This window comes from Harpia harpyja, chromosome 7 (assembly GCF_026419915.1).
Source record: "Harpia harpyja isolate bHarHar1 chromosome 7, bHarHar1 primary haplotype, whole genome shotgun sequence".
In the NCBI taxonomy this organism is placed as follows: Eukaryota; Metazoa; Chordata; class Aves; order Accipitriformes; family Accipitridae; genus Harpia; species Harpia harpyja.
Window position 1 is genome coordinate 49,931,072 of NC_068946.1, and position 25,362 is coordinate 49,956,433.

General features: G+C 36.4%; 1 protein-coding gene across 10 annotated transcripts in view; it reads right to left on the reverse strand.

Moving 5' to 3' along the window:
• ZRANB3 (zinc finger RANBP2-type containing 3) overlaps window positions 1–25,362 on the reverse strand; it is a 55,736-nt gene that overhangs the window by 23,352 nt on the left and 7,022 nt on the right. For 7 of the 10 annotated variants that reach the window (XM_052792776.1, XM_052792774.1, XM_052792775.1 and 4 more), the window contains exons 2-5: window positions 25,026–25,184; window positions 6,770–6,788; window positions 3,828–4,006; window positions 318–549 (exon numbers count right to left, since the gene is read on the reverse strand). In XM_052792776.1, the coding sequence (XP_052648736.1) occupies window positions 318–549; window positions 3,828–4,006; window positions 6,770–6,788; window positions 25,026–25,177 (582 nt within the window). In that variant the 5' untranslated portion in view covers window positions 25,178–25,184. Of the gene's footprint in view, window positions 1–317; window positions 550–3,827; window positions 4,007–6,541; window positions 6,710–6,769; window positions 6,789–25,025; window positions 25,185–25,362 lie in introns of those variants that run through there. The other 3 variants (XM_052792780.1, XM_052792783.1, XM_052792782.1) reach the window with 3 other exon arrangements.

Below are 25,362 nucleotides of genomic sequence, written 5' to 3' on the forward strand. Positions count from 1 at the left end.
ACTTAGGCGCTTTATTTTCTATTTCACCCAACAGTCAGTCTGCTACATGAGAGATTAATTTCTTATAAGAAACGCTATCTCAAGTCACCTGTGCATGAGCTTGATACAAGTTTCTAGAACATCAATATAATAAAGTCAAACAAAAAGACATTGTTTTAGTTTCTTATACTTGAGGTTCCTAACGCTGCTAGTGCACTGTTTCATGTCATAAAGCATGTAATTGTATATATTCAAGAAAACTACAAAATTGTTCATTTATTATGGATACCATCCTTAAAAAAAAAAACCCTAAAACCAAAACACAATGTGTCAAATACCTCTTCAGGTCTTCCTAGAGCAGGAGTTCCAGTAAGGAGAATAGCTCTAAGAGCTTTCTGTACAATTGGCAACAAGATCTTGCTGCGGGTGGCATTTCTGGATTTCATATAGTGTGATTCATCAATCACAACTACCTTAAAGTTCTGCCTGTACAAAGTGTCTACTAAAGTCTGTGCGTCAGAAGTTAACAGGCCATACCCCAGAATCGTTACTTTGCTGGTTGATATTCTCCTAAAAGAGAAAATGCAGAAGTTCTCTTAGTAAATTTTCATTGTAGGAAAATTAATACAGCAAAGGAATTATACCACACTAATTTTTTTTAAGAAGGTATGCACGACACCTTTTGGATTGATTAATTAGTGGGCTGTCAGGCAGATAATAATAGCTTTGGGGGTTTAAAACATTCCAGCATCTCACACTTGTAAATCACACACATTTCATAACCATTTTCAGAAGACATATATTACATTTAAAAGGAATTTCATTTATCTGGTTGCATTGCTTCAACTTCTGCTCCTTTCCAGAGTATTGCACAGGACAAATCCACTTTCTGGATAAAAAGTTACACACACAAGTCAGATCATTATGATCACACTATGTAAACAGCACCCAAACACCTGAAGTAATAATGTCTCTATGCAAGCTATCTACTGCTCTGTGTACAAAAGGTCACCTTATTAGCACCGTAAGATGACTAACTAGACTGTCTCTGAGTATTTGGGTACTGTAAAAGTACAGTCTGGGCTGAACCTCACCACCTGAAAAACACATTCATATCAGAGCTGTCTATTCAGCTTTTTTGCTTGAACAGAATATGAAGAAAACAGAAAACTGGAAGCAGGGAACCAACAAGGCACAAGATGAAAAATTAGTATTTAGTTGGAAAGAAAATTCTTACAATAAATTTAAAGAAATATATAGGCTCAAGGCACGAATTGGTTTTAAAAATCACTAGAGAGCACTGTGGCCCTTCAGGAGCCTTTGAGCAGCACAGGAACTCTTAAAGTTGTTAGACAAACAAGTCACCAGAATGAGAGTCATAGCTGGTTTACCCATCCGTCAGACACTACTGCTCTGCTGGCATGATTTTTATTTGCTCTCCAGTAGCAACAGATCAAAAAAACAACTAAGCTGAAGTTTCCTTGAGTATTTAAGAGGAAGAAAGTATGTGCATGTGCACATTCATGCTGCTGGATATGGAAGAAGAGGCAATGGTTAGAGCACTGGCACTGTGGTCAATGCACTACAGACTCTGGCTGTTACTCACTATATAGATACGTGTAGCAACCAGGAAAACAAGAATTTCACCTACTCCTATGTGAAGCTTGGATTAAAAAAAATTACAAATGAAATTCTTTATTCTTAGTGGAACCAATTTATTCAAAAAACATCCAATTTCAAATTTAGTTAGAAATTATAAGAACCTAAATTGATGCCTAAGTATATTTTAACCTGTTTAAATTAAGAAGTTAAACAACGTTCAAGCAGTAAATTTCATTGCTGAAGTTTTGAAGAAAAGCAAAGTATCAAACTGAGCAAAATCAAAGCTGAACATATGGAAGCAGAATTTAACAAAACGCTAAACCAAGTTTGGCAGCTGTATTTTTGCATTTGCATTTTCTTGCAAATGTATAAAACACTTTTTAATGTTAAAATATTAATTAGTTCAACAGCTACCTCACTTATAGCTAGGAAGCCTCCTGGGAGTTAAACAAGCAGAAACCCAAGTTTCCATCTTCCCTTGTTGTTGAATAAAAGTAAGTGATAATGGTTAAGATCTACTCCTTTTAAAAATCTTAAATGATAAAATGAACAGAATTCTGTTTGCCATTTACTTTTGCCACCATTTCCCTTATTCCACATTTCTGCTTTCTGCTTTCAGCACTAAAAGCATTAAGTTTGTGTGCATTTTAGCTAAATAGCTAAAAAAAAGAAAAAAAAATTTTCATTGGATCCTTATTTTAGTTCCCATACTCCTATCATAAACTTAAATTTTGACTATTAGTAGCAACTACCCCTTGATTAAGCTTTTAAAATGCATTTTCAGTTGGATTTCTCTGGTTACCACAAGTAAAGTTCCAAGCTACTGTCTCATCTCCACATCTTGGTGGTCAGGTCACTTTCTGATACTCCGCAGACAACATGAAGATCAGTCTCCCATATCCAGAAGTTTTAGAACAACATCTAGACATTACTATGAAATCAACCAAGTCATTTACAGTAAAGCAGACTAAAAAATAACCCTTGTAATTCAGTGTAATAGGAGAGTAATTCTAATAACACACAAGACTTGTAGTCTCTCTTTGATGAATTCATGCTATTAAGTCTAAAGATAGAAAGTATAGGTCATGATGACATTTTCAGTTATTTAGAGAATACTCATTCTAACTTACAAATTTTCCCAGTGCGCTAAATAGAATTTTAACAGTAATTACTTCCTTATTTTGTAATGTATACCAGAAGCTTTCAAAAAATATGTTCAAAATGTTATACAGAAGCTAATGAATACAAGCTAATTCATCAGAGTTGAGAAATAACTGCATATGTTCAATTTGAGACACACTGAAGTAATCTAATTTTCAGCAGACAGGCGCTTGCTAATTTGCCAAAACCAGACCTCTCCATTTCAAAGGAGATGAGTAACTACCACATTATAATACTACAAAACTGGGAGGAGTGGCTGATAAACTAGAGGGTCATGCTGCTGTCCAGAGGGACCTTGACAGGCTGGGGAACTGGGCTGACAGGGACCTCATGAAGTTCAAGGAGTAGCGCACAGTCCTGCACCTGGGGAGGGACAACATCGTGCACCAATATATGCTGGGGGCCACCGAGCTGGAAAGCAGCTTAGCAGAAAAGGAGCTGGGGGTGCTGGTGGACACCAAGTTGAACATGAGCCAGCGCTGTGCCTTTGCAGCAAAGGCGGTGAATGGTACCCTCAGCTGCATGAGACAAAGTATTGCCAGCAGGTTGAGGGAGGTGATCCTTCCCTTGTACTCAGCACTGGTGAGGCCACACCTGGAGTGCTGTGTCCAGTTCTGGGCTCCTCAGCAAGAGACATGGATGTACCAGAAAGAGTACAACAAAGGGCCATGAAGATGATTAAGGGACTGGAGCACCTCTCCTGTGAGGAAAGGCTGACTGGGACTGTTCAGCCTAGCGATGAGAAGGCTCAGGGAGTATCTTATTAGTGTATATAAATACCTGAAGGGAAGGTGCAAAGAGGATGGAGCCAGACTCCTTTCTGTCACGCCCTGTGACAGGACCAGAGGCAATGGGCACACAGTGAAAAGCAGGAGGTTCTCTCTGAACATCAGGAAACACTTTTTTTTACTGCAGGGGTGACTGAGCACTGGAACACGTTGCCCAGAGACGTTGTGGGGTCTCCATTCTTGGAGATATCAAAAACCCACCTGGACACAGTCCTGGGCAATTGGCTCTAGGTGGCCCTGCCTGAGCAGGGGGCGTTGAACAAGCCATTCTATAGAAGAATAACAAACTTTACTCACCCAGTATCAGTTTTGTTCTGAATGATGCTAATATCATCTGGAGAGAGTTCTGGAATCCACTTCTCCATCTCATCAACCCAAGGGTATCTCAGAGATGAAGGCACTACAATTAAGAGAGGCCATTCATTTTTGTAGTAATAGGAAACAGCAATTGCTTGAATTGTTTTACCTAGCCCCATCTGGGAAAAGAAAACAAAAGAAAAGAAAAAAAAATTAAAAATAGAACTCTCTGCTCAGAAAGCACATTCAATTCAGAAGAGTCAAAAATGTTTTGCAAAGACAGAACCAAATAAAGGAAACAAAGCCAAAGAGCTAGTTGCATAGTGTCTATTTCATTGTCAATTTGTTATCACTGATCATCTTTTATGAAAGAAGATGCTTCTCTTCAAATGGATTAATACATACGTTATACCTGGTTAGCTCATTAAAGCTAAAAGCAGCATTTCCATTCATTTCAGAAGATTTTCTGTTCAGGGCCTCAGTAGTGTAGACTAGAAAGATCAAACTCCTTAACTTGTTAAGCTATCAAAAACATTTTTAAAAGACTATGCAAAGGAAAGAAAAATATGGGATGTCTTCGCAACATAAAAATGCCAACTTTGTCCTAAGTTGCACAGGCAACTGAAGAAGGAAGATCCGTATGAAGATGTCTGCTTTTGAGCCAGTAAGTCAAGGAAAAGAAACCAGTGCTTTCATTCACCATAGCTAATAGTTTCTTTTATTCTGTAACAGAGAAGAGGAAGTCCACCTAGTGGAGAATTCAGATTTACAGACACAGTGAAGGGTAAAGGTACAATACATAGATATATATTTAACAAGAAAGTACTTGCTTCATATTGTCGAGGCAGGAATGCTCCATAGCAACAGATGAATATAAGATCCAGAATTTAGGGTTTTGTTTAAAAAATAAAGCCCCCAGGATTTTATCAAGGAGTGCAGCTATTTTCTCTACTTGTTCACATGGCAAGAGATAGTTCCAGACTCCTGTTAAGCACTAAAGCAGAGACTGGCCTTAAAATATTCTGTTCAGGTTTTCTACAGAGGCCAGTGGATATTTGAGTTGATTTGCTGCTATCTAACTACTCACAGTACAGACATAAAAGAATAACTTACTTATATCCTCAGTATTGAGCTTAAATGGACTGATGTAATGATATCACAAGGAGATTTCCCAGGTATACAAGAAAACATAATGAATATTTCTACTAATACTAGAAAGAAAAATAATCAGAGAACTACTGTGATACTAAGTTTTCATTAAAAACTGCCCAGTTTTCATTAAAATTTTCCTGCAACCCCTCCTTGTGTCACCAGTAGTGCTTGAGCCAGCTGAAAACAAATCCAAGTAAAAAAAACCCAAAGACAAAACATTCATTTTTAGCTTGTTGCCACAGTCATCTCCCTAAGTCAGACTGCCCAGTCGCTGGTGCACTGGTGATGATCCAGACAACTGAGTCGAAATGAGCAGGGAATAAAAGGCAGGTCTTTTGGCAGTAGCGCACCCATAACTGAACCTAGATCCCATATAGCTGATCACCAGTCTAGATAGTAAGAATGTGAGAGACAGGAAAAACTGTAGAAAATATTATGGTCTGGGTTTTTGATTTAAACACATCTTTCTCAGTCATGGAAATGGATGACATTGAAAACCTGAAATTTTGGGAGAAAAATGTTGTCTGTTCCCACTCCAAGAAAGAACGGCTACGTATTTTTAGAATACCTTTCAAAAAGATACTGTTATTATTGTATTTTAATCCTTACATAATTACATAATCCAGGTATATGTACAGCAATTATATGATCTCTAGTGTTCATACATAACTTCTTTTTGTATACAAGTTTAAAATACTGACGTTTTCTTTTACCAACATTTTCTTCTTATTTTAGAGATATGTCAACAAGCGCAAGATACACACCACTGCACAATACTTCCTCCAGTGCCAGACCTATTCTCATTATGAAAAATACATTATGTACTTCACAATAAATATATCTTGCAGTACTTTTTACTTCGGAATAAATACAGCTTGCAGTACTTTTTACTGCTGACATAATTATAGAGAGTTTATTTTCTCATTCAAGGAAGGAAATCAGAAAGTTTGTTTTAATAAACAAATAGCTACTGCTGATATTTCGATTTTACCCAAGCTTCCCTCTTCTCCTCCCCTGAATGCTTTTGTATTCTCCACAGTTTCCAGAAATTTCACATTCTATGCCAGGATATTTATCTCCAGCTGTAATGAGATTTTTATAGTATGAAGAGATGCTTTAATCCCAGTAATCCATCTCTCTCTCTCTCCTTCTCCTCCACAGTGTTTCAAGAAAACCCAAATTAGAACTGGGAGACTGTATCAATCCCCAAACATAACCTCTTTTTCAGTAAGGTTTTATACTGACAACATATCAAGAACATTATACTCTATTACAAAAATGTTTTATCTGTAGGAAGAAATGCTGGACTCAAATTTCCCTAATATGGAATAAAATATAAATTTTCAAATGTATGGAAGTAACGAATTTCACTATTACTACTTTACAGTGCATTTAAGAAAATTCATCTTTGGAAGGCATATTTGTTCAAAATCCACCTCTTTGGGCCAGGAATGTCTCCTAATCCATTAAAAATAGCTAGCTATGGAATTATACGTGCTACAAATAAAAAAATCAACTTAGTTAATATTTTTAAGATTTAAAATACAGGAGATTTAACCTACCTAAATACAATTAAAAGTAACCTTCTAAGTTTTCTCAAAGATTCTTTTAAGCTTATGTCAGGTTTCATTTTTTTCCCCCCACTTAGTTATTTTCAGAATATCTGCTGAATATCACAGGAATTAGGCTGCTTTCATTACCAACCTTTCTGCCCACAACTCTCAAACAATCTGCATGAAGTACATTAGAACAAGAAAAAATGGTGTTAGAGGAACAGGAACATCACTTACCTCATCAGCAATCATACACCTAAATAAGAAACAAGAAGAGAGGGGAAAAAAGCAGAAATTAATAGTAAATATAACAGATAAACCAATATTTACAAATTGTTTACTATAAATTTAATTTATGGATTTACTGAATCGATGAAAGGAAAAAAGGTAGACTTCATTCCTACAGATACCAACTACAAAAAGTAAATTTGGTATGAATTTGAAAGTAAGTTTGCCAATTATTCTAAAAATGTATATTCATTTTGTTAGCATTACTGAAGAACTTGCATTGTGAAACTGAATTGCTGCTTTGGTCTAGTGCTATATTAATTGTAATCTTAAGAGACATTTTCAAGGCAAGAAGTGCATCTTCAATTTTTTTTGTATTTCAGAAACAGTGATGTTTTTGCTGCTTCATATTTAAGGATTATTTATATGTCAGAGTGATTTTAAAAAGCTGCTTTCCAGAACTGTCACATTTGTTTTGAAATAGAAACGGACACTCCCTCTCCCCAACCAATTGTACTAGCTAAAGTATTAGAAAATGAACTTGATTTTTTTCCCATTTTGGAGTCACTTAGTTAATGCTACTCCACGTAAAGACAATGACAACTCCAAGTCCTCAGTCAAAACTAGTAAATTCTGTTCAGCATATTTATATTTTCTAAACATTAAATGCCATCTTTGATATGAATTTCTTATAGGCATTTTAAGTTATTTAGTTTATTTCAGTTATTTAGTATGTACATTCTTAACTCAAGTAGGGTCTAGGGAACTTAAATGTTTCTAGCCCGTGCAAGCTTCTTCATGAAATCTTTGAGACTGGATGAAGGAAAATAGAAATTACTTGATGGACATTTAATTAAGCCATTACATGGATGATGCTGCTTCTCTCCAAATGTGTACCCTCAGCTATTTCACAAACTTTTACCTCCACTACTTTACAAACTTTTCCAAGCTAGGAAAAAACCCACAAAACAAACAAACAAAAGCCCAAACCTAACAAACAAGACTATCTGATTCAAAAGCATTATCTAAAGAATTACAGAGCTTGTTCTACCTCTAGTAATTAGTAGATAAAATACACATATTACATTCATACACACTAACAAATTCAGAGGAAGGCACGAGTCCAAGCAAAAACTGTGAAGATAAAGAAAGAGGCAAGGAGACAACCTACTCCCTTTGAGTCTTACAGCAGGGTGATGACTTAAAGTTCCCTTTTCTCCTATAGGAACCCTGGACTGCATGAAGATATAGGGTTTAGTAAGTATCTTCTGACCAGAATCAATGCCAGGAATTCCAAGGCAAGATCTAAAACAGGCACAAAGTGTTAACTTCTGCAACTTTGTAAGAATTGTCAGAGTTCAATAGCAATACCTGCTTGGGCTGCAGTTAAATAACTGGCAATTGGATGAATTCTCCAGCTACTAAGTAATCTGGGAAGTTTTTCAAGCATTGTATAATTTCTAAATTGACATATAAAGCAAACTGGAAGAATAACTCCCACCAGTTGGTATCATAGTGCCACACAAAGGGCATGGGCTTAGTCAAACCACTGATGGAGAAATACAGCAGTGAGTGCTGCTGGTTGAACTAAGTGACAGCAACAGACTGACAGCTCTATGCAGTCCCTCGCTTTGCTTGAGGATTTACAAATGTTTACTGACAGAAAAAGGTGCTAAGTCTCAGAAATGATGAAATATTTCAAGCTCTGGAAGGGAATAAACCTTACAGGCCACTCTGCTTGTTTTCCCCCTGATTCAAGTATCCTTCTGCCTTGTGCTGTTCATTTATTATCCCCAGTAGCTTCCAGTGATGGATGTAAACTAGTCTTGATGAATTGCTCTGGATGAATTCTTCGTCGTAGTCTGTTCCCAGCCACTGCATCTTCTAAGGAAACTGAAACCTCTCCTACTGCTATGCCACATAACTAGATAGGCACCCACTGCACCATGTAACTCAAATGCAATGTTCCTTCCAAGAAAAAATGGAAAAGATCTTCCAGGTCTTTATGTCTATAAAAAAATTTAACACACCAAGATGTAAGTGTTCTGTATTTTGATACCAAAAATCTTTTAAAGTAATACAGAACTGCTTTTTTAGTGGTAGGTACTCTGAAGTTAGTGTAGCTACCCAAAACCACAACAGAAGTCTTCTTTTATGCACAAAAGCCACTTTACACTAATGATTAATGCTTGTAGCAGCACCACCAACTTAGAGCTGTCATTATGTCTAATAGCATGCATCTTGCCATGGGGCCAAAACAGACATTTCTGTGGTCAAAATAGAAATCTCAACAGAAAGCGTACACTGGCACTTTTCAGGCATGATGTGCAAGATAAATGTTTGATATTCTGAGAAACGTGGTCTACTGCTGGTGCTCACTCCACCTGCCAGTGTAAATTTCAAAGTCTACCAATTCCATCAGTTTCTTTCAACTAAGGTAAAAAAGAATTCAAATTGTATCTTATATAACTTAATTTTTTATAAGTAACAAACTTGAAATAGCTTTGTAATCCGCCCCCCGCCCCCCAAGTTGTTAGGGATGGAGCGATGAAAACGAAGGAAGAAAACATAAAAAAACAAACCCCCAAGTCTGCACAGATTTACAAAGGAAATAAGGCAGGAAAACAATTATTTTTAATGGCTACTCATGATTGTGGGGCCTTAATGTCTGTGATTTGCAGCTGGGCAAAGATATTTATTTGCAGACAACTAATACACAGTTCTAATTTTAAAATAATGTCAGTTTTTGCTCACTTCAAATATGATTTTTTTTTTTGCATTCAATACTTATTGTTAATTGCTTGAACTGAAGTTTACAAAACAAATCTTTCTTTTTGCAGATTCTTTCAGAGGCCAGTTGCTTTCAGTACATTAATAATGTTTTTTAAAACAGTTTGAAGCCTGAAATCAATTGGAATGCACAACAACCTAGTGTTGTAGAGTTTTTTAAGCTCCTTACACAAGTGCAGAAAATGAGTAAGACTATAGCAATTAGCTACAGAGCAGAGGCATCTGAAGAATAAACCAAAGATCTTCTTCAACAATATAGTATATTTAATATAACAGTATCAGAACAAATGTACAAATACAGCAATAACCAAGAGTATATTGCATCTAAGTAGCATCTGGCAGTAAGGAAATGTGGTAAAGGGGACAGGAATACAAGTCTGCCTTGCCAACTTGTGCTGACAAATACAGTATTTCTCAGCATATCAACTTATAGTTTAGTAGAACTGCATAAATAATAAAATGTTAATTATGCCAGTTCAGACACACAGAAATCAAAGTGAGAATACGTAAGATCCTATTGCACTGTTCTTTGGCATATGTGAACTGACTATTTGGAATCCCATTCTTTTTTTCAGGATAACAAACTAAGATGAAGAAATTCAGAGTGATTTACAAATTGCTCTGACAATTAGAAGCTGAATAGCAATTAAAATAAAAAGCCTTAAGAATATGTCAACCACAGGAACAGATGTTTCTTCCATAAAACAAGATTATTTTTTTTTCATTAGAGTGAACTGTAGCCACTTAAACTTTGATGACTTGAGTATCTGCCAAAGAATAAAAAGTTGTTCTGTTTTTATCTTCACACTCATTTTCAGACTGTGCTCATAGAATCTTTGCTGCTATAGAGTATCTTCTGTTTTCATGTCTATTAACTGCAACTTAATATGTCTAAGGTGAAACTTACTACGTAGCAGCGACAAAGTTGCTGGCTTTTAAATATTTATAGAAACTCATCATTTTGTTGCTGATAAATGAATGGAAGTACAAAGTAACTGCCATCATTTTATCCATAACCTAACCACTCTTAAAAGATAATCATGGTAAAGTGATCAACACCATTTTATCTTCCTTATTTCTGCAGTACCAATACAAATAGAGATTCCACACCCATAGGCTTAAAAGCTACGTATCTATAGTGATATTTTGCTATTTAGTTAAGTATCCATTCTCTTCTCCCACCCAATGATGAAATAGCTTTGTCATAAGTAGTTTAGATTTTCTTCTTATACTTGCAACCCATAGATTTTTTTTAGTCATTTACACATTCAACTAGACACATCACAGATTGATATGAATCAGGTACACAAAACTGTTTTTAAAGCTCCAGTTACAGTAACTGAACATGTTAAGTCCTCTGTTATGACACAGTTAGCAACACGAATCACTGCTTTGAGCCATGCTGTTTATACTCAAATTCCTGAAGTGCTATAGTTTTAAAATTGCTGATTTATGCAAATTAATTAACATTATTGACAGTTACACTTGACAAAAGTTTTGACATGGCACAGAAGCTGAGTTTATGATACAAGTAGAAGTTGATAAAACTAATATAAGTGGAAATTGAGGATATTAAAATTATTTTATGACTTAATGCATTTCAGAGCATTCATCCTCTGTAGCTTTCACAGTTTTAGAATAAGGCCCTTAAAGATACCTTCTTAATGTACTTACAAAATATGAGAAGTCCAAAATTTTTACATTAGGCTCTAGGGCAATGAAAAATAGCTTATATAACTGAGAGGAAAATCATCAAGTGTTTCCAGTTTATAATCACAACAATTAGATGTGAAATGTAAAGAACTTCCCCATCATTACAGCCCAGATCACACAGAACTTACGATATCTAATAGCTGCATTAAGCTGTTAAAAAGCAATACTTTACATAATCTTAAGAATATGCAGCCTCTATTTATAACAAACTTTAGTTTGTTCTATATTATTGCAGTCAGACAAGCTGCCAACATGAACATAAAGGTTCCATGCTGTCAAAGCAGAAGAAACAGATCTTCAGCTACATTGAAGGGACAAATACGTATTTTTGTTTCACGTATTTTGACTGCAAGAAGACAGACTTCTTGTTCTCTGAAGTTCAATTAGTCATTTCCTCTCAACTGCTAGTTACCCAATCTGAGCTTCATCATTCATATCCCATCTGTTCATATGACACCTTAATAATAGCTCTATCCAAGAATATAAATCAGAGCTATGATACGCAGTTTCATATCCTGTTACAAGCTCAGCCCACATGGTCAAAAGTTTCAGAAAAGCAGGGAAAAAATCATTTTAGATGTCTCAGTTACACTTAGTCTCAGCAGCAAAGTCCAATCGTGCAAAAAGCACCACAGTCAAGGGCAAATTCTTTCAGATTCTTACCCCATTTCATTTTAAATGTTTCCCTTCTTCATAGCGAATCCTGTGGGTAGCATACGAATCTCTGTCCATTTATCAAGGAAGCCTGCTATTTTATCCTAACAGAAAGCATCAGAATCTCATTGGAATGCCTTGCACATGCTGCTACAATCTTCCTACTATTCATAACCCTTTTGCAGTTGTAGGGTTAGCAATGGGCTTCGGACACAGTAGTATCTTTCATAAATAGAAGGGAACCACATAGTCTGGTCTCCACTAGGATTTAACAACCCTTTCATTTTGAGATGTATTAGCTTTAAGATAAAACTACATTTTCCATTAAAATGGAAACACAAAGAGCAAACCAGGAAGCTTTGTGTGAGAACATACCCTGGTAAGTGAATATGCACGCAGAGAAGAGAGCAAGAAGTCTGCTGTACTGGTTCACCTCAGGTGCACAAAGGTCCAAAACCTTATTGTTGATCCCCACACAAAAGAGAACAAATGCAAGCACCTGAGGTCATACACAAAACCCATCACTGTGTTTGAAGCTTTCTTCTAAATGTAAAGAATCACATAATTAAAGGGACCACACAAAGCTGGAGGTATTCAAAAAGCGAGTGGACAGGGTACTCCAGGGCATGGTTTAGGGGGCATGGTTAATGGTTGGACTCGATGATCCTGAAGGTCTTTTCCAACAGAAATGATTCTATGATTCTATGATTCAGAACCGCAGAACCAGACATTCACAAGTTAGCATGCACTATCAGAACAGTCTTGTAAAGGTATCAAGCACCAAGCAAAGGTGCACTTACAGATTCTTACTACAGCAAACCTTAGCGAGAAACCAGAAGTTAGCAAAAGACAGGTGAAGAAACTAAGAAAGAAACCCAAAACCTAGCCCTAATAAAGCTCTGGTCAGGAATATTCTGCCTCTGGAAGGACAGAAAACATAATTTTTCAAACCTCAAAGAGCACAGAAAGAGCTCCTGGTTGTGTTGATGTCAAGAAGATTGGAACCAACTTTGCAAAGCAGAAGGAGAAGCAGATCTTTAAAATTTTATGCAGATGAGTTGACTGGAGAAGCAGAAGGAAATTGAGGCTAAGCTCATGTGACATGTGACATACAGCCACAAGAAAATAATCTGCATCAGAAAGAGGTTAATAATAATAAAACAGTTTCACAAAATGAGTTTCAGGGAAGGAAAAAAATGTTTAAATTAAAATAATTCTATTTCTGTGTGTCTGGGCTACATTCAGGTCACCCCTTTTGAAATGTTAGCAATATTAACCAAGCAAACAATACAGTTAAAGTTTCTTATATTAATTATGGCTACTTCAGCAAGATACCTTTGCAAAGGCAAAGAATCTCATTTGAACTTTGGTGTTGCAAGAACACCAATTAACAACACGCTATCACGTATCTAAGGTCTATAGAACCAAGAATCCTACTAAGTCATACAGTCAGTGCTAGAGATTTCTTGTAACTACAGAAATACTTTGCAATAATACCCAGTTCTACTTCCTTATATGCAGGATTAAAAGCCAAAGGGGTACAGCAATCTAACACATCTATTGCTTGCTTGTTGGGATAATTTAAATTTTGATTAATTTTCAACAGCTATTTATCCAGGAAAAAAAAAAAGATAGAACTGCAGGTAACTTTTTCAGAAGAAACTCCTTCACTTCTTAATGCATTTTCCAAGACAAACAGTCAAAGCAGTAGCACTTCATTTCTTAAAACACTGAAAAATTTTGTTACTACTCAAACAAATTAAAGAAATTAAAGCTGGTTTTGTTAATGCAGTCTTTGGAACATGTTGTACAGAGGAAGCTCGCATCTTTCTTTCACTAGTGTGGGTGTCCTGATATTCTTGGGATTCTCACCTACTCATGTGAGTCAGTTTTATATAACGCTACAACATATAATTTACCTCCTACTCACAAGCCAACACTTTAGCACTAACAACTTAACCAAGGGTTATTTAAGGAATCTGAACTTAGTACATTTTTATATAAAACTGCGCAAGCAACCATTACATTTGTGTGTCAGTAATCACAGCACGCAGTCCTAAAACTAGAACAAAGAGAGATGACTTCCTTGCAAAAATAATCAAGGTTGTTTCACCAAAAATAGAGCCCCAGAAGATTTAAGCTAGATTATACCCTTGCTCTTGAACTACACTAGGTATTTAAAAAAACCCTAAATAATAAAAAAACCAACCTTTCATCTAATGTAAGATGCACTAAATTGCCACATCTGCAGTTTTAATGATTCTCTAAAGGAGTGTAGAGGAGAATGGTTGTACTGTCTTACGCTTTTCTCTAACACTCCTCAACACGTAACTGAAAAAAAAAAAATCTAAAATGCTTTATTAAGATTTGAAAGCTATGAAAGCACATTTGCCAACATATTCTAGTATTTTAGCTTTGATAAAGATCTGTGGAATAACACATATCAAAGTGGTCAAGTTGAAGGTTAAGCTCAAACACTTCAAGAGGTTTTTAGAATACATTAATTGAACTGTTAACTGATAAAAATTCTAGTCAAGAAGACACCTAATAGTGATTGTGAAAACTCTACCTATTCAGTCACTGGCTTCAGAGACAAATTGGTTCACCAGCTAACTCAGTGCAAGAAAAATTGACTTCAGTTAATTGGAACAGTTGGAGTAACATCAACCAATTTCAACTACTGACAATCTAGGCTACGAACCTTAAGCTTGGTATTAATTGGCATGACTGAAATACCTGTGATCAACAGTAGCTCTTCCTTAGTACGTAGTCTAATGACTTTCAATGAAATTTAGGCACTTATCATTACTTTTCCAATAAACTCTGCTATCCCAAGTGACCCTCCCCCTGCAGCGATCTGCACTACAAGATCTCAGAACCACCCTCTTCATGTCGTCTTTCTTTAAAGTTAGCTAAATCAGGCAATAGGGAAAAGAATTACCAAGAAAAATGTCTCATCACTAGTCTTTCCATTGTCAATAGATCCCAGATTCAGTGTCTTTTCCCTCCTCTACCCCAAGCTCTCAAAAGCAGTGTTTACTTTTCTCCTATACTTGGTTCCTTCTCCATATCAATCCTTGAAAATACTTTTGTACCTTCCAAATACTTCAAAAACAACCATCCATTCAACTGCTGACAGAATATCCCACTTCTTTTCTGACACATATCTCTGAACTAAGCAATTCTGCTGATCTTTTCTATGTTGATTTATCTCCTCTACTCTAACTTGTCCCCCCTTCAACACAGTTCATAGACAAGACAAAGCATGTGGATTTAAATTGTTTATCCAGCTACCTTTGGGGTAGTTTTCTCCTCTGCCTATGTTCTTCCTCTCCTTCCAACTTCCATTACGTCAGTCAGAATTTGACTCATACTTGTTTAAGACCTTACTTTTTCTCACTCACATTAAAGTGGCTTGTCTCAGATACTCAAAACCATCACTTTCATTCTGCCTTCTCTCTGATGCTGTAGTTAAACACAGCAATTTTTCATTGTGGATTCTCCTGCCGCAGACTTTCATTGCACACAGGTAACACTAAACTCATTTCCTCTTTCTCCATCACTGTTGACAACCCATTACCTATACTTGTAGTCTTTATCTCACTTGGTTCTTCTCTTCCATTCTAAAAAATTGTGCCCTGCATTTCTAAAAATCTGTGTTTTCTTCTCTGTTCCTGCTGCTGAAAGTCCACATTTAAGCCCAGCTAATGTCTCAGATTACTACCAACGCTTTTTTCTGTTCTTAAATCTTTTTTTTTAACCCTATACAGTTCTTCTCCTGAACGACATTCTATATTCACTTACTGACAATGCATTTTTTGTTCCATTTGAACCATTCCCAATTCCTCCAGCATCACTTCCAAACAAGCCTCCTTGACCATGAAAGCTCTGCAGAATTTGGCTCAATCTCTCATTCATACTTCCTGCATCTGAACCTCATTCTGTGAGCTAGCATCTTCATCGATCATCTCTCTCTCTCTCTCTCTCGTTTGGCACTTCTCAAATGTGAAATGTACTCTGAAATGTTACAAACCAGCATCTTTAAAAAAAGAAACCCTTCTTTAAAAACATAGTACTCACAGAACTACTCTGTAATTTAATTGCTGAAATGTATTAAATTAACTGTTTCATCCTTTACATATTCATTAAATAGCCATTCCATTCTTTTTCCCCAAGGATTACTTTTCAGCTTTGTTTTCCAGGACTGGTAAGAGCTGCTCATCTATTATTATGCAGGGTTTAAGGACTCAGATTTATCACAAAATTTTAATTATTTCAGATATATGAAATGAGTTGCTGAATGTTGGAATAAAAGATTTCTTTCTTACTCTAGCAAGAGACTTTTGGCCTGTTTCAAACATCTCTTTCAGACTATCTAACCCCAATCTACTGAGACTAGAGACAGAAATCACATTAAAAAGTTACAATTATTTTTATTCCCAGTTCTCTCTGAAGATCTACAAATAACAGAGACACTTGTTGATGGCACCTGATGCTGCAAGTCACCAAGTACAAATTAAAATAAAAACAAAACATTCCTAGAAATATTCCTAGACATGACTAAAAAAAACAAATGTGAAAGGAATTTCATTTTCTAATATGCAAATTTAATTAATTTGGCATCTATCAGAGTCAGTGTGACAAAACCAGAGGGAATAAGTAGATCTTCCAGAAGAGACTATGATTAACTTCATCTTGCCTGTTCTTGAATTTATCTTCTTCACGTTAAACTCTGAACTCTCCATCTTAAGATGAAATTGGTCACAAGTTCAGTAACAAGAATTCGAATTAACTCCAGTCTCACTACAACAGTGATGTCACACAATTTGGAGTCAATAAAGGATATTCTGTTTGGTACTTACACCAGTTCTACATCCTTACCTGCAGCATATAAGAATGATAGATAGTCATTGTTATGTGCTTACAAGGAAATATTCAGAATGTTCACCAAGATTTCCAGCAACTTATTCAGAACAAAATGGGTCAATATGAATTAAACTTGAAGAAAAAAATCTTCTTATAAATATTCTCCATAAATACTTACAATACTGATAATTATCAGTATACATACTCAGTATATAATCTTATAATATTATCAGTATAAATACTGATAACATACTGATAATTATCAAATAGCTATAGCTCCATAAAATATGAAATCTCCATGTCAACCATTTCTGTTACATTTTTCTGCCTTTAGAAATTAACGGTTAATGTTTTCACTGCATAAATGAAGTTATATGCTACTTGCTTAAGTTAAACTAAGACATTAAGTAAACTAACAGACTGTAGTGTTGTGAGGACTTAAAAGAGACAAGAAAACAGTAAAGCAAAATTCAACTGAAAATAACAATGCCACATCTCCCAGAAGAGAAATACTGAGAAATAACACTGAGGGACAATCCAACATCCAACAGTAGCCTGCAAAGTATTTTTATAAGTGTTCCTTTAAACCATGTAGCTGATTCTGAAAAAAAAAGAGATGATTTTAGACAATGGTAAAAGGCAGTTGGTCTTCCATTTAATCACAACATAGACTTGCAGCAACCTATGACCTTTCAAACAAGGGACAGAAAAATTAGATGGAGACAGTAACAGATATGTAAACATGCATCTAGGCTTAGTGCTTCAAAATGGAAGAAAAATCAATTTTCCTCTCTGAAATTTTCTTATTCATAGCTACTATCAAAGATAAGAAACTGAAGAAAAGAAATACACTGAAAAAACAAATCAATCAGTAATCATGGATCAAAAAATAGTAAAGACAAAAGCAAAGTAAAACAAAAGCTCTGGTAACTTAAAAAGGCAATACAAGACAGAAAGCAACAGTAGCATTACACAGAAGGAGAAAGAAAGATTAATAGACAACATAAAAACCAGAACCAAACTCAGTAAAAATGACAAAAATAAGAGTGAATGGGAAAAACAGTTAAACAAAAGTGTAAGAGAAAAGGACCTACTGTTTGTAAAGGGAACTAGGCCTTAAGCTTCATTGTTTCTAAGACTATTCATATCAGACATATAACTAATGATTAGAGATTGTTTTAGATGTGATTAATAGAATGCAGGTGCTTATAAAACAATATGCATAAGTTGCTTATTTGTCCCTTGTGTAGCCCTCACCATGGCTGGCTTAAAACCCAGTCAAGCTGAATCAACAGAAGAAGGATCATACATCTTAGACCTAAGACATAAGAATAGATAAGAGTAAGTGATTAACTTTAGAGTAAGATGAATTAATAGAACAACCTGAGTGATTCTCAGAAATTCAAAGGTGATCTTTGATGTGTAAGAAGATAAGTGACTGTGGTGACCAGAGACCTTCTGCCTATGACCACTAACTTCAGAAGAACTGGGACAAGACAATAAGAATCAGTTGAGACAGGAAAATGTATTGGACTTTTGAAACCACTGGAGAATAGAGAACTGAGAGTTCATGGAAGAACACTGTCGTGGTTTAACCCCAGCCAGCAACTAAACACCACGCAGCCGCTCACTCACTCCCCCCCCACCCAGTGGGATGGGGGAGAAAATCAGGAAAAGAAGCAAAACCCGTGGGTTGAGATAAGAACGGTTTAATAGAACAGAAAAGAAGAAACTAATAATGATAATGATAACACGAATAAAATGACAACAGCAATAATGAAAGGATTGGAATGTACAAATGATGCGCAGTGCAATTGCTCACCACCCGCCGACCGACACCCAGCCAGTCCCCCGAGCGGCGAATCCCTGCCCCCCACTTCCCCGTTTCTATACTAGATGGGACGTCCCATGGTATGGAATACCCCTTTGGCCAGTTGGGGTCAGGTGCCCTGGCTGCGTCCTGTGCCAACTTCTTGTGCCCCTCCAGCTTTCTCACTGGCTGGGCATGAGAAGCCGAAAAATCCTTGACATTAGTCTAAACACTACTGAGCAACAACTGAAGACATCAGTGTTATCAACATTCTTCGCATACTGAACTCAAAACATAGCACTGTCCCAGCTACTAGGAAGACAGTTAACTCTATCCCAGCTGAAACCAGGACAAACACCAAGAACTTATTTTGACAAATCATCAATTGCATATTGTTTTGTAAAATCATATATATAGAAGGCGTTTTTGAGTTATCTTTCGCCATTCACTGCGGTGATGGCCCAACTCTGAGTTGTTAATAAAGCAAACCTAGAGAAACCCACAACTGAAAATTCCTTAACACTGTTCTAACACAAACTAAAATGTGCATGGAAGCAAACATAGACTGAACATATTTTCTCTCATTATATCAGCTTCCGAAAGCTAGAAATGTAACTCCTTAGACACTCAACTCAAATGGAAATGATACCTTTCATACTACTAATACAGAAGAATTCACCTGATTCAGGCTATCTAGTTGAGTCTAGAGAAAGAAAGCTCAACCTCTTCCTCAAGCTCTAAACCATTCTATTAAAAGACACATTTCCACCCCTCCCCAACACACTGGACATGCAGACTATAGGGTGGGGTTTTTTTACGTTCAGGCAGGCTGAATGAGATACCACAAAGCGGATTCAGAATAAGGATTTCTGAGAACTTGAGAATTTTGAATTTCAAGGAGGGGGGATTAAAAAAAAAAAAAATCTTAGCCTACTGTGATTGCACAGAAATTGTGTCTAGATATCTGTGCATTCTCATCACTCTTTCCTACTACCATCCTAGAAAGTTAAAGAAATTTGTGTAGAAATTTAAATATGACTTATATCAGAAATTCCTGCCCCACAAAGGGCTAAATTGTGCCTGGGAATTCTAAACTTTTCTATTTGCTTCCTGCCCAAGAGCTATCATTTCTATGATTCAGCTACTAAAAACTCAGCACACTTTATATACTCTACCTTTCCAGTGAGGAACTGGAGCTAGAACCTTATAGCTGTGTTCATAAGCTTAGAGAAAAATTTTGATTTGAGCATCTGTTTTTCTAGTCTACTTTAAGGGTGGTAGGAGGGGAATTAATTTCTATGAAGACTGATAAAGTCTTTGAACTAAAAATCTGTTTCAATTAACAAAGAACTAACTATGTGTTTCTCCTGTGTAGCTTGCCAGAGATCAGAGCCACGGTCAGTGGGGGAAAAAAAAGTACTATTTTGAAGTGCAAGCAACTGACTCATTCTTATAATAAGAGACACTTGCAGTCCATTCTCTGTAGCCTACTATCCAAAACAATTTTAAACGCTATACAAATTTTTCTTACTCTAGAAAATGACTGCCTAACAAAACAAATAATCTTTCATGAAAACTGATAGCTCTTAAAGCCAAATATGAACTCTGCATATCATGTTACTGCAATCCATTGTTATTTACCTCTTTTTTACTGTGTCTATACTCAATAAACAATATTAAAAATCACATGCTCCAGAACATAAAATGTAAGTTAATATATTACCTCTAAAACTTATAAAGGTACCATTAAAGAGCAAGAATTATTTATAAATCAACACTGGAGTAAAATACAGATCCTGGTAAATGTACCAATAAGCATTTCAATATTTAGATAAACTTATATTCCCCCCCCCCCCCCCCCCCCAAAAAATAGAATTTACAATGGTAATTCACTTGAACCTTATGTAAGAAAACAAGAAGAAAACATAGCAGGAAACTAGATTACCTCAGTAAAACTGCTTGAGCATATAATTTTAATGAAAAAGCTCACTTCATGAGTGGTAAGTATCTCCAAGTCCTCTTTTGCACCCACAAGAAAGATAGTGTCCTGGTTTCAGCTGGGATAGAGTTAACTGTCTTCCTAGTAGCTGGTACAGTGCTATGTTTTGAGTTCAGTATGTGAAGAATGTTGATAACACTGATGTTTTCAGTTGTTGCTCAGTAGTGTTTAGACTAATGTCAAGGATTTTTCAGCTTCTCATGCCCAGCCAGTGAGAAAGCTGGAGGGGCACAAGAAGTTGGCACAGGACACAGCCAGGGCACCTGACCCCAACTGGCCAACGGTGTATTCCATACCATGTGACGTCCCATCTAGTATAGAAACGGGGAAGTGTGGGGGGGGGCAGGGATTCACCGCTCGGGGACTGGCTGGGTGTCGGTCGGCGGGTGGTGAGCAATTGCACTGTGCATCATTTGTACATTCCAATCCTTTCATTATTGCTGTTGTCATTTTATTAGTGTTATCATTATTAGTTTCTTCTTTTCTGTTCTATTAAACCGTTCTTATCTCAACCCACGGGTTTTGCTTCTTTTCCTGATTTTCTCCCCCATCCCACTGAGTGGGGGGGAGTGAGTGAGCGGCTGCGTGGTGTTTAGTTGCTGGCTGGGGTTAAACCACGACAGATAGCTTAAACAAATTGTTCTGCCAACATTTCTAGAAAAGAAGATACCTGTGTGCCTGAAGGCATCTTTTTTGGATACCATCAACGAGGCAAGCAATGCTAAATAATGATGTTTGCAAATCACGTGCTGACAGTTTTTATTATAAAACTTGATAAAGCATTTAGTGATATGGTTTGTACGTTACCTAGTAGCAAGAGAGCTAACTTTCAAACAACAGCATGCCTCTGACTTTTACAGTACATTCAGGTGAGCAAATTGTCTGTAATACAAGACAGATGTCACACACTTCTATAAAGAGAGGATATAAAACAAGAATACATGGTAGAAAGAGACAATGAGTTTCCAAGTACTATGTTAGTGAAGAGCAACAGTAAAAATCATTAATATCCAAAGAGAGATGTTGGCTCAAAAGAGATTGTCAGTACAATCAAGCCATTTGCCCATCCACCTCTGCATCTTGGATATTTTGCCCCAAACTTCTACCACTTTTTCCAGAGTATTGTGCTTCGACACTGCCACCTCCTCTTCACTAACACCTGACCATTGGCTGGTGGCTTCTCAGTATTGTTTAGGCCTTCATTCTCAAGTCAGCCTCCTCCTGCATACTTCATAGATTTTACATGGAAGAATAAAATAGGCCTGAAAATTATACTCTGTTGCTCAGAACAACTAAACCCAATAAGCAAGATAAAACCTTTACTTTAAGTTTTTCGGTTTATGCCTCTTCACTTGCAATTAGGTTACCCTGAGCGTTTAGGAAATGGGGATTTGTCCACATCTGCCAACTATGACTAATAACCAGCAAAGAGCAAACAGAATTGTGTAGCTCCACCTCCCAACAACCCCTCCTAAGCCCATTGCTAAGAGTTTATGTTCCTGGAAGGGACAAGTTTGTTGCTTTCTATTTAAGAGACAGTCTAAAACACATATAAAAAAAATAAATACATATTAATGCTGTTTTTAAAAGCAACTTCCTGAAAGAAAAGCATAAAAATAAAATAGTTTTCAAGGACAGAATTTATGTGCACCCATCTTTTCTGTACATTAATGTTTGAGGTTATAAATAAAGACCAAACATTGTTTCCATACCTAGGTACCTATCCCCAAGTGCACTTCTGACAAATAATCTCTAGTAAGGAATAAGCAGCCATGCAGTTATTTACCTTTAAGGCGTGTGTGTGAGCTAAAAGGTATCTTAGCATATGTTGAACTATACACTGTCTTGTTGACTCTCAAATTATTATTTCCTAGAATAGTGTTACACAGTCTCTGCTAGTCTAGACAATGCCTTCGGAGCATCTGAAAAAGCCTTTGATTCATTTACTAATGAATCAAAAGCACAAATCGCAACAGCATATTTATTTTATGCTCCAGGAAAAGGCGAGGGAATTAATAGCTTACTCCCAGCCCCTTCCATGCAAGAAATAAAAGTTTGTTCTACTAATAAATCTGTTTTCACGCTGGGTGCTTGTCTAACCTAAGATAATATTAATTGAATCTCTTCAGCCAACAATAGAACACTTTGTCTACACCAGTTTCCTGCCACTACAGCAAAGTGTGGATTAACTGATGACTGCAAAGGGAGTGCGTAGCCTGAGGGAGAGAAGAAAGAAGAGCGGAGATGCACATATTGCTTACTTCAAGTCCTATGTTTATATATTTTTAAAACTAGAAAAGACACTTCTATGGAAAAGTACTGAAAGAAGGCTTAAGTCATTACGGAGTGCACAAAAGGGAAAGACTTGGCTGAGCCAAGGGCTGACAAACTAATAAGAAAATTCAGCTACAAGCAGCAGAGGCTCTTGTTCTCCGTTTTGGGACAGAAAGAAAATTGGATCTGCTTGAGCAAGGGACAGATTTAAAAACATACTCCTCATGAAAGTTTGATTTAATACATTTTACTTTATATAGAGGCTGGCTGAGAGTGTGCACACAATTCCTCAATTTGACCCAGCTAACATATAGAATTTGCTATGTCAAGGAATGAGATTTCTTGCGATCATTATGAAAATACTTTCATAACCATGCCACAGTAAAACCATCAGTGCCATATTACTCAACAGTCTTTTGTTAGTGAAAGGTTTCAAGAGAAGAAAACAACATAAAGCCCATAACCCTAATGAAAATAATATAATTCCCTCCTTGACAGAGAGTCATTAGCTTAGGCATTCCAAACCTTTTTACACACTTTTTGCAGACAATTGCTACTTCTCAAACAAAAAGAAGAAAGAAATATCTGATTAAAATTTATCTAGTCCTACAGTTAAGCTGCTTCCTGAGGAACCTCTATATTATATAAAAGGCTTCAAAAGATTATGCTACTTCCAAATACATCCACTAGCCTAAACTAATTAACATTAAAGAAACTATACACATTTAACGTCTTCTGTTATTTCACTATTTGTATATACAAATGCACCTCAACTGCATACTATATAAAACTCACTTTCCCTTATTAGAATCAGATCAACAGAGATACAGTAGCAAAGGGCTTTGGATTTATTAAATTCAACTCTAACGTAGACTTTGCTGTCTATTCTATCAAAGTCTTAGTGATCGATTAAAACTGTATGCATTCATTCTCACAGTCACACTGTGCAGCAGGAAAGCGCCTAATATGACCAGTAGTCATAGAGAAGTTAATACCAATACAGCATAAAGCTTTTTAAATCTCAGGCTTGCACGTTAATGGCTGGGCTCATTTTTCTACTCTGCTACCTAGTCTGGCAGCATAAAATAGATGGCTTGCTTCATTCCCTGAAGACAGCAGCTATAATTGCTGAAGGTTTTTGGCCAAATGAATAGAATTAAAGCGAAAAACTTCACAGGAAATTTTAATTGATCAAACGTTCCATATAATTGCAAGAACTGATGATAAACATTTCCTTTCCAATTTTTCACCTTTAGAGAAAGAGAGGCACATTTCTTTTCTCCTGCAAAAAATCACAAACTTTAGCAAGCAACCCCCTTAGACCCTAAGCCTCTTGCTCTGAGCAAGATGATGAAATGATCAGAAACTAACTTCATGCTTCTTTAAAACCTAAGCTAAAACAATTTCATTTGTGCCAGACCTCTAAAACATCATTACTTTCCAAAAGAACAACATACAGTAGTTTCATGGCTTTAGGTTGCAATTGCCTAAATTTTCTAAAATTTATAAACGTGGAAATAGCATTCTCCTTTGCCTTCCTTTGCCCCTGTAACTCAGTAACAGGCTCTTACTCAGCAAAGTATTTCCAGCCTCTGCTGCATAAACTATTTTTCTGATTTATCAGGTACTTAATTGTTGAATGCCTAGTCTATCAGCTGCTGCACTTGCTAACTGAGCACTCTGCAATGCTGCTTCTGCTCTGCTATTGCAGCTCAGTGAGATCCAGAACACCCTGATTACATACCAGAATTGTACCAAGTTTAAAATAGAATATCACACAGATGCATCAAGATCTGTTAGTCATTCTCTTTACAGCTCTACCACGCCATTAAGAACTAAAGAAACAAATGTGAATTAACTTATTTTAAGAATTCTCTATTAACATGAAAAAAAGGATGGTCCTACTGATATCAACCTCCTCTTACATGAGATCTTTGCTATTACAGTCCCCTTTTGCATAATGCATTATTAAACATTTCTTCATCCTCTGGGGGAAAAAACAAATCAACCCCTCATGTTAAACCACGTTATCGTACAGTTTAAGAAAGATTTCTGTAATATAACTCACCTAAGAACTGCTGGTATTGCACAGCCTTTGTAAAAATTAATTTATGTTTATCTAAAATAATTTTTAGCATATGATACAATAAGGATTTTACCTGCCACTTCTCTGAAGTGCAAATATGATGCCTTTCTCCTGAAAAGGAAGCAGTTTCTTTCTCAGTCTTTCAGGTAGAAAGGACAGCTTAGCATTGACATTTTCTGCATAAGAAGCTTCAAGTGTAGGTGTTTCCTGGAATGTACTAGCCATGTTGAACCTAAGGGAAACAAACCCAAAAAAAGATGTCTTACTTAAGACAGGTCTGCAAAATGTTACAGAATAAAGCTTCATGGAACAATAATAATCACTCCGTCTTGAAATATTCAATATCTACACAACTTTTCTGAAGTCTTGAGACTAGAAAGCATAAAATAATGCAGATGATGGAGGAAGAG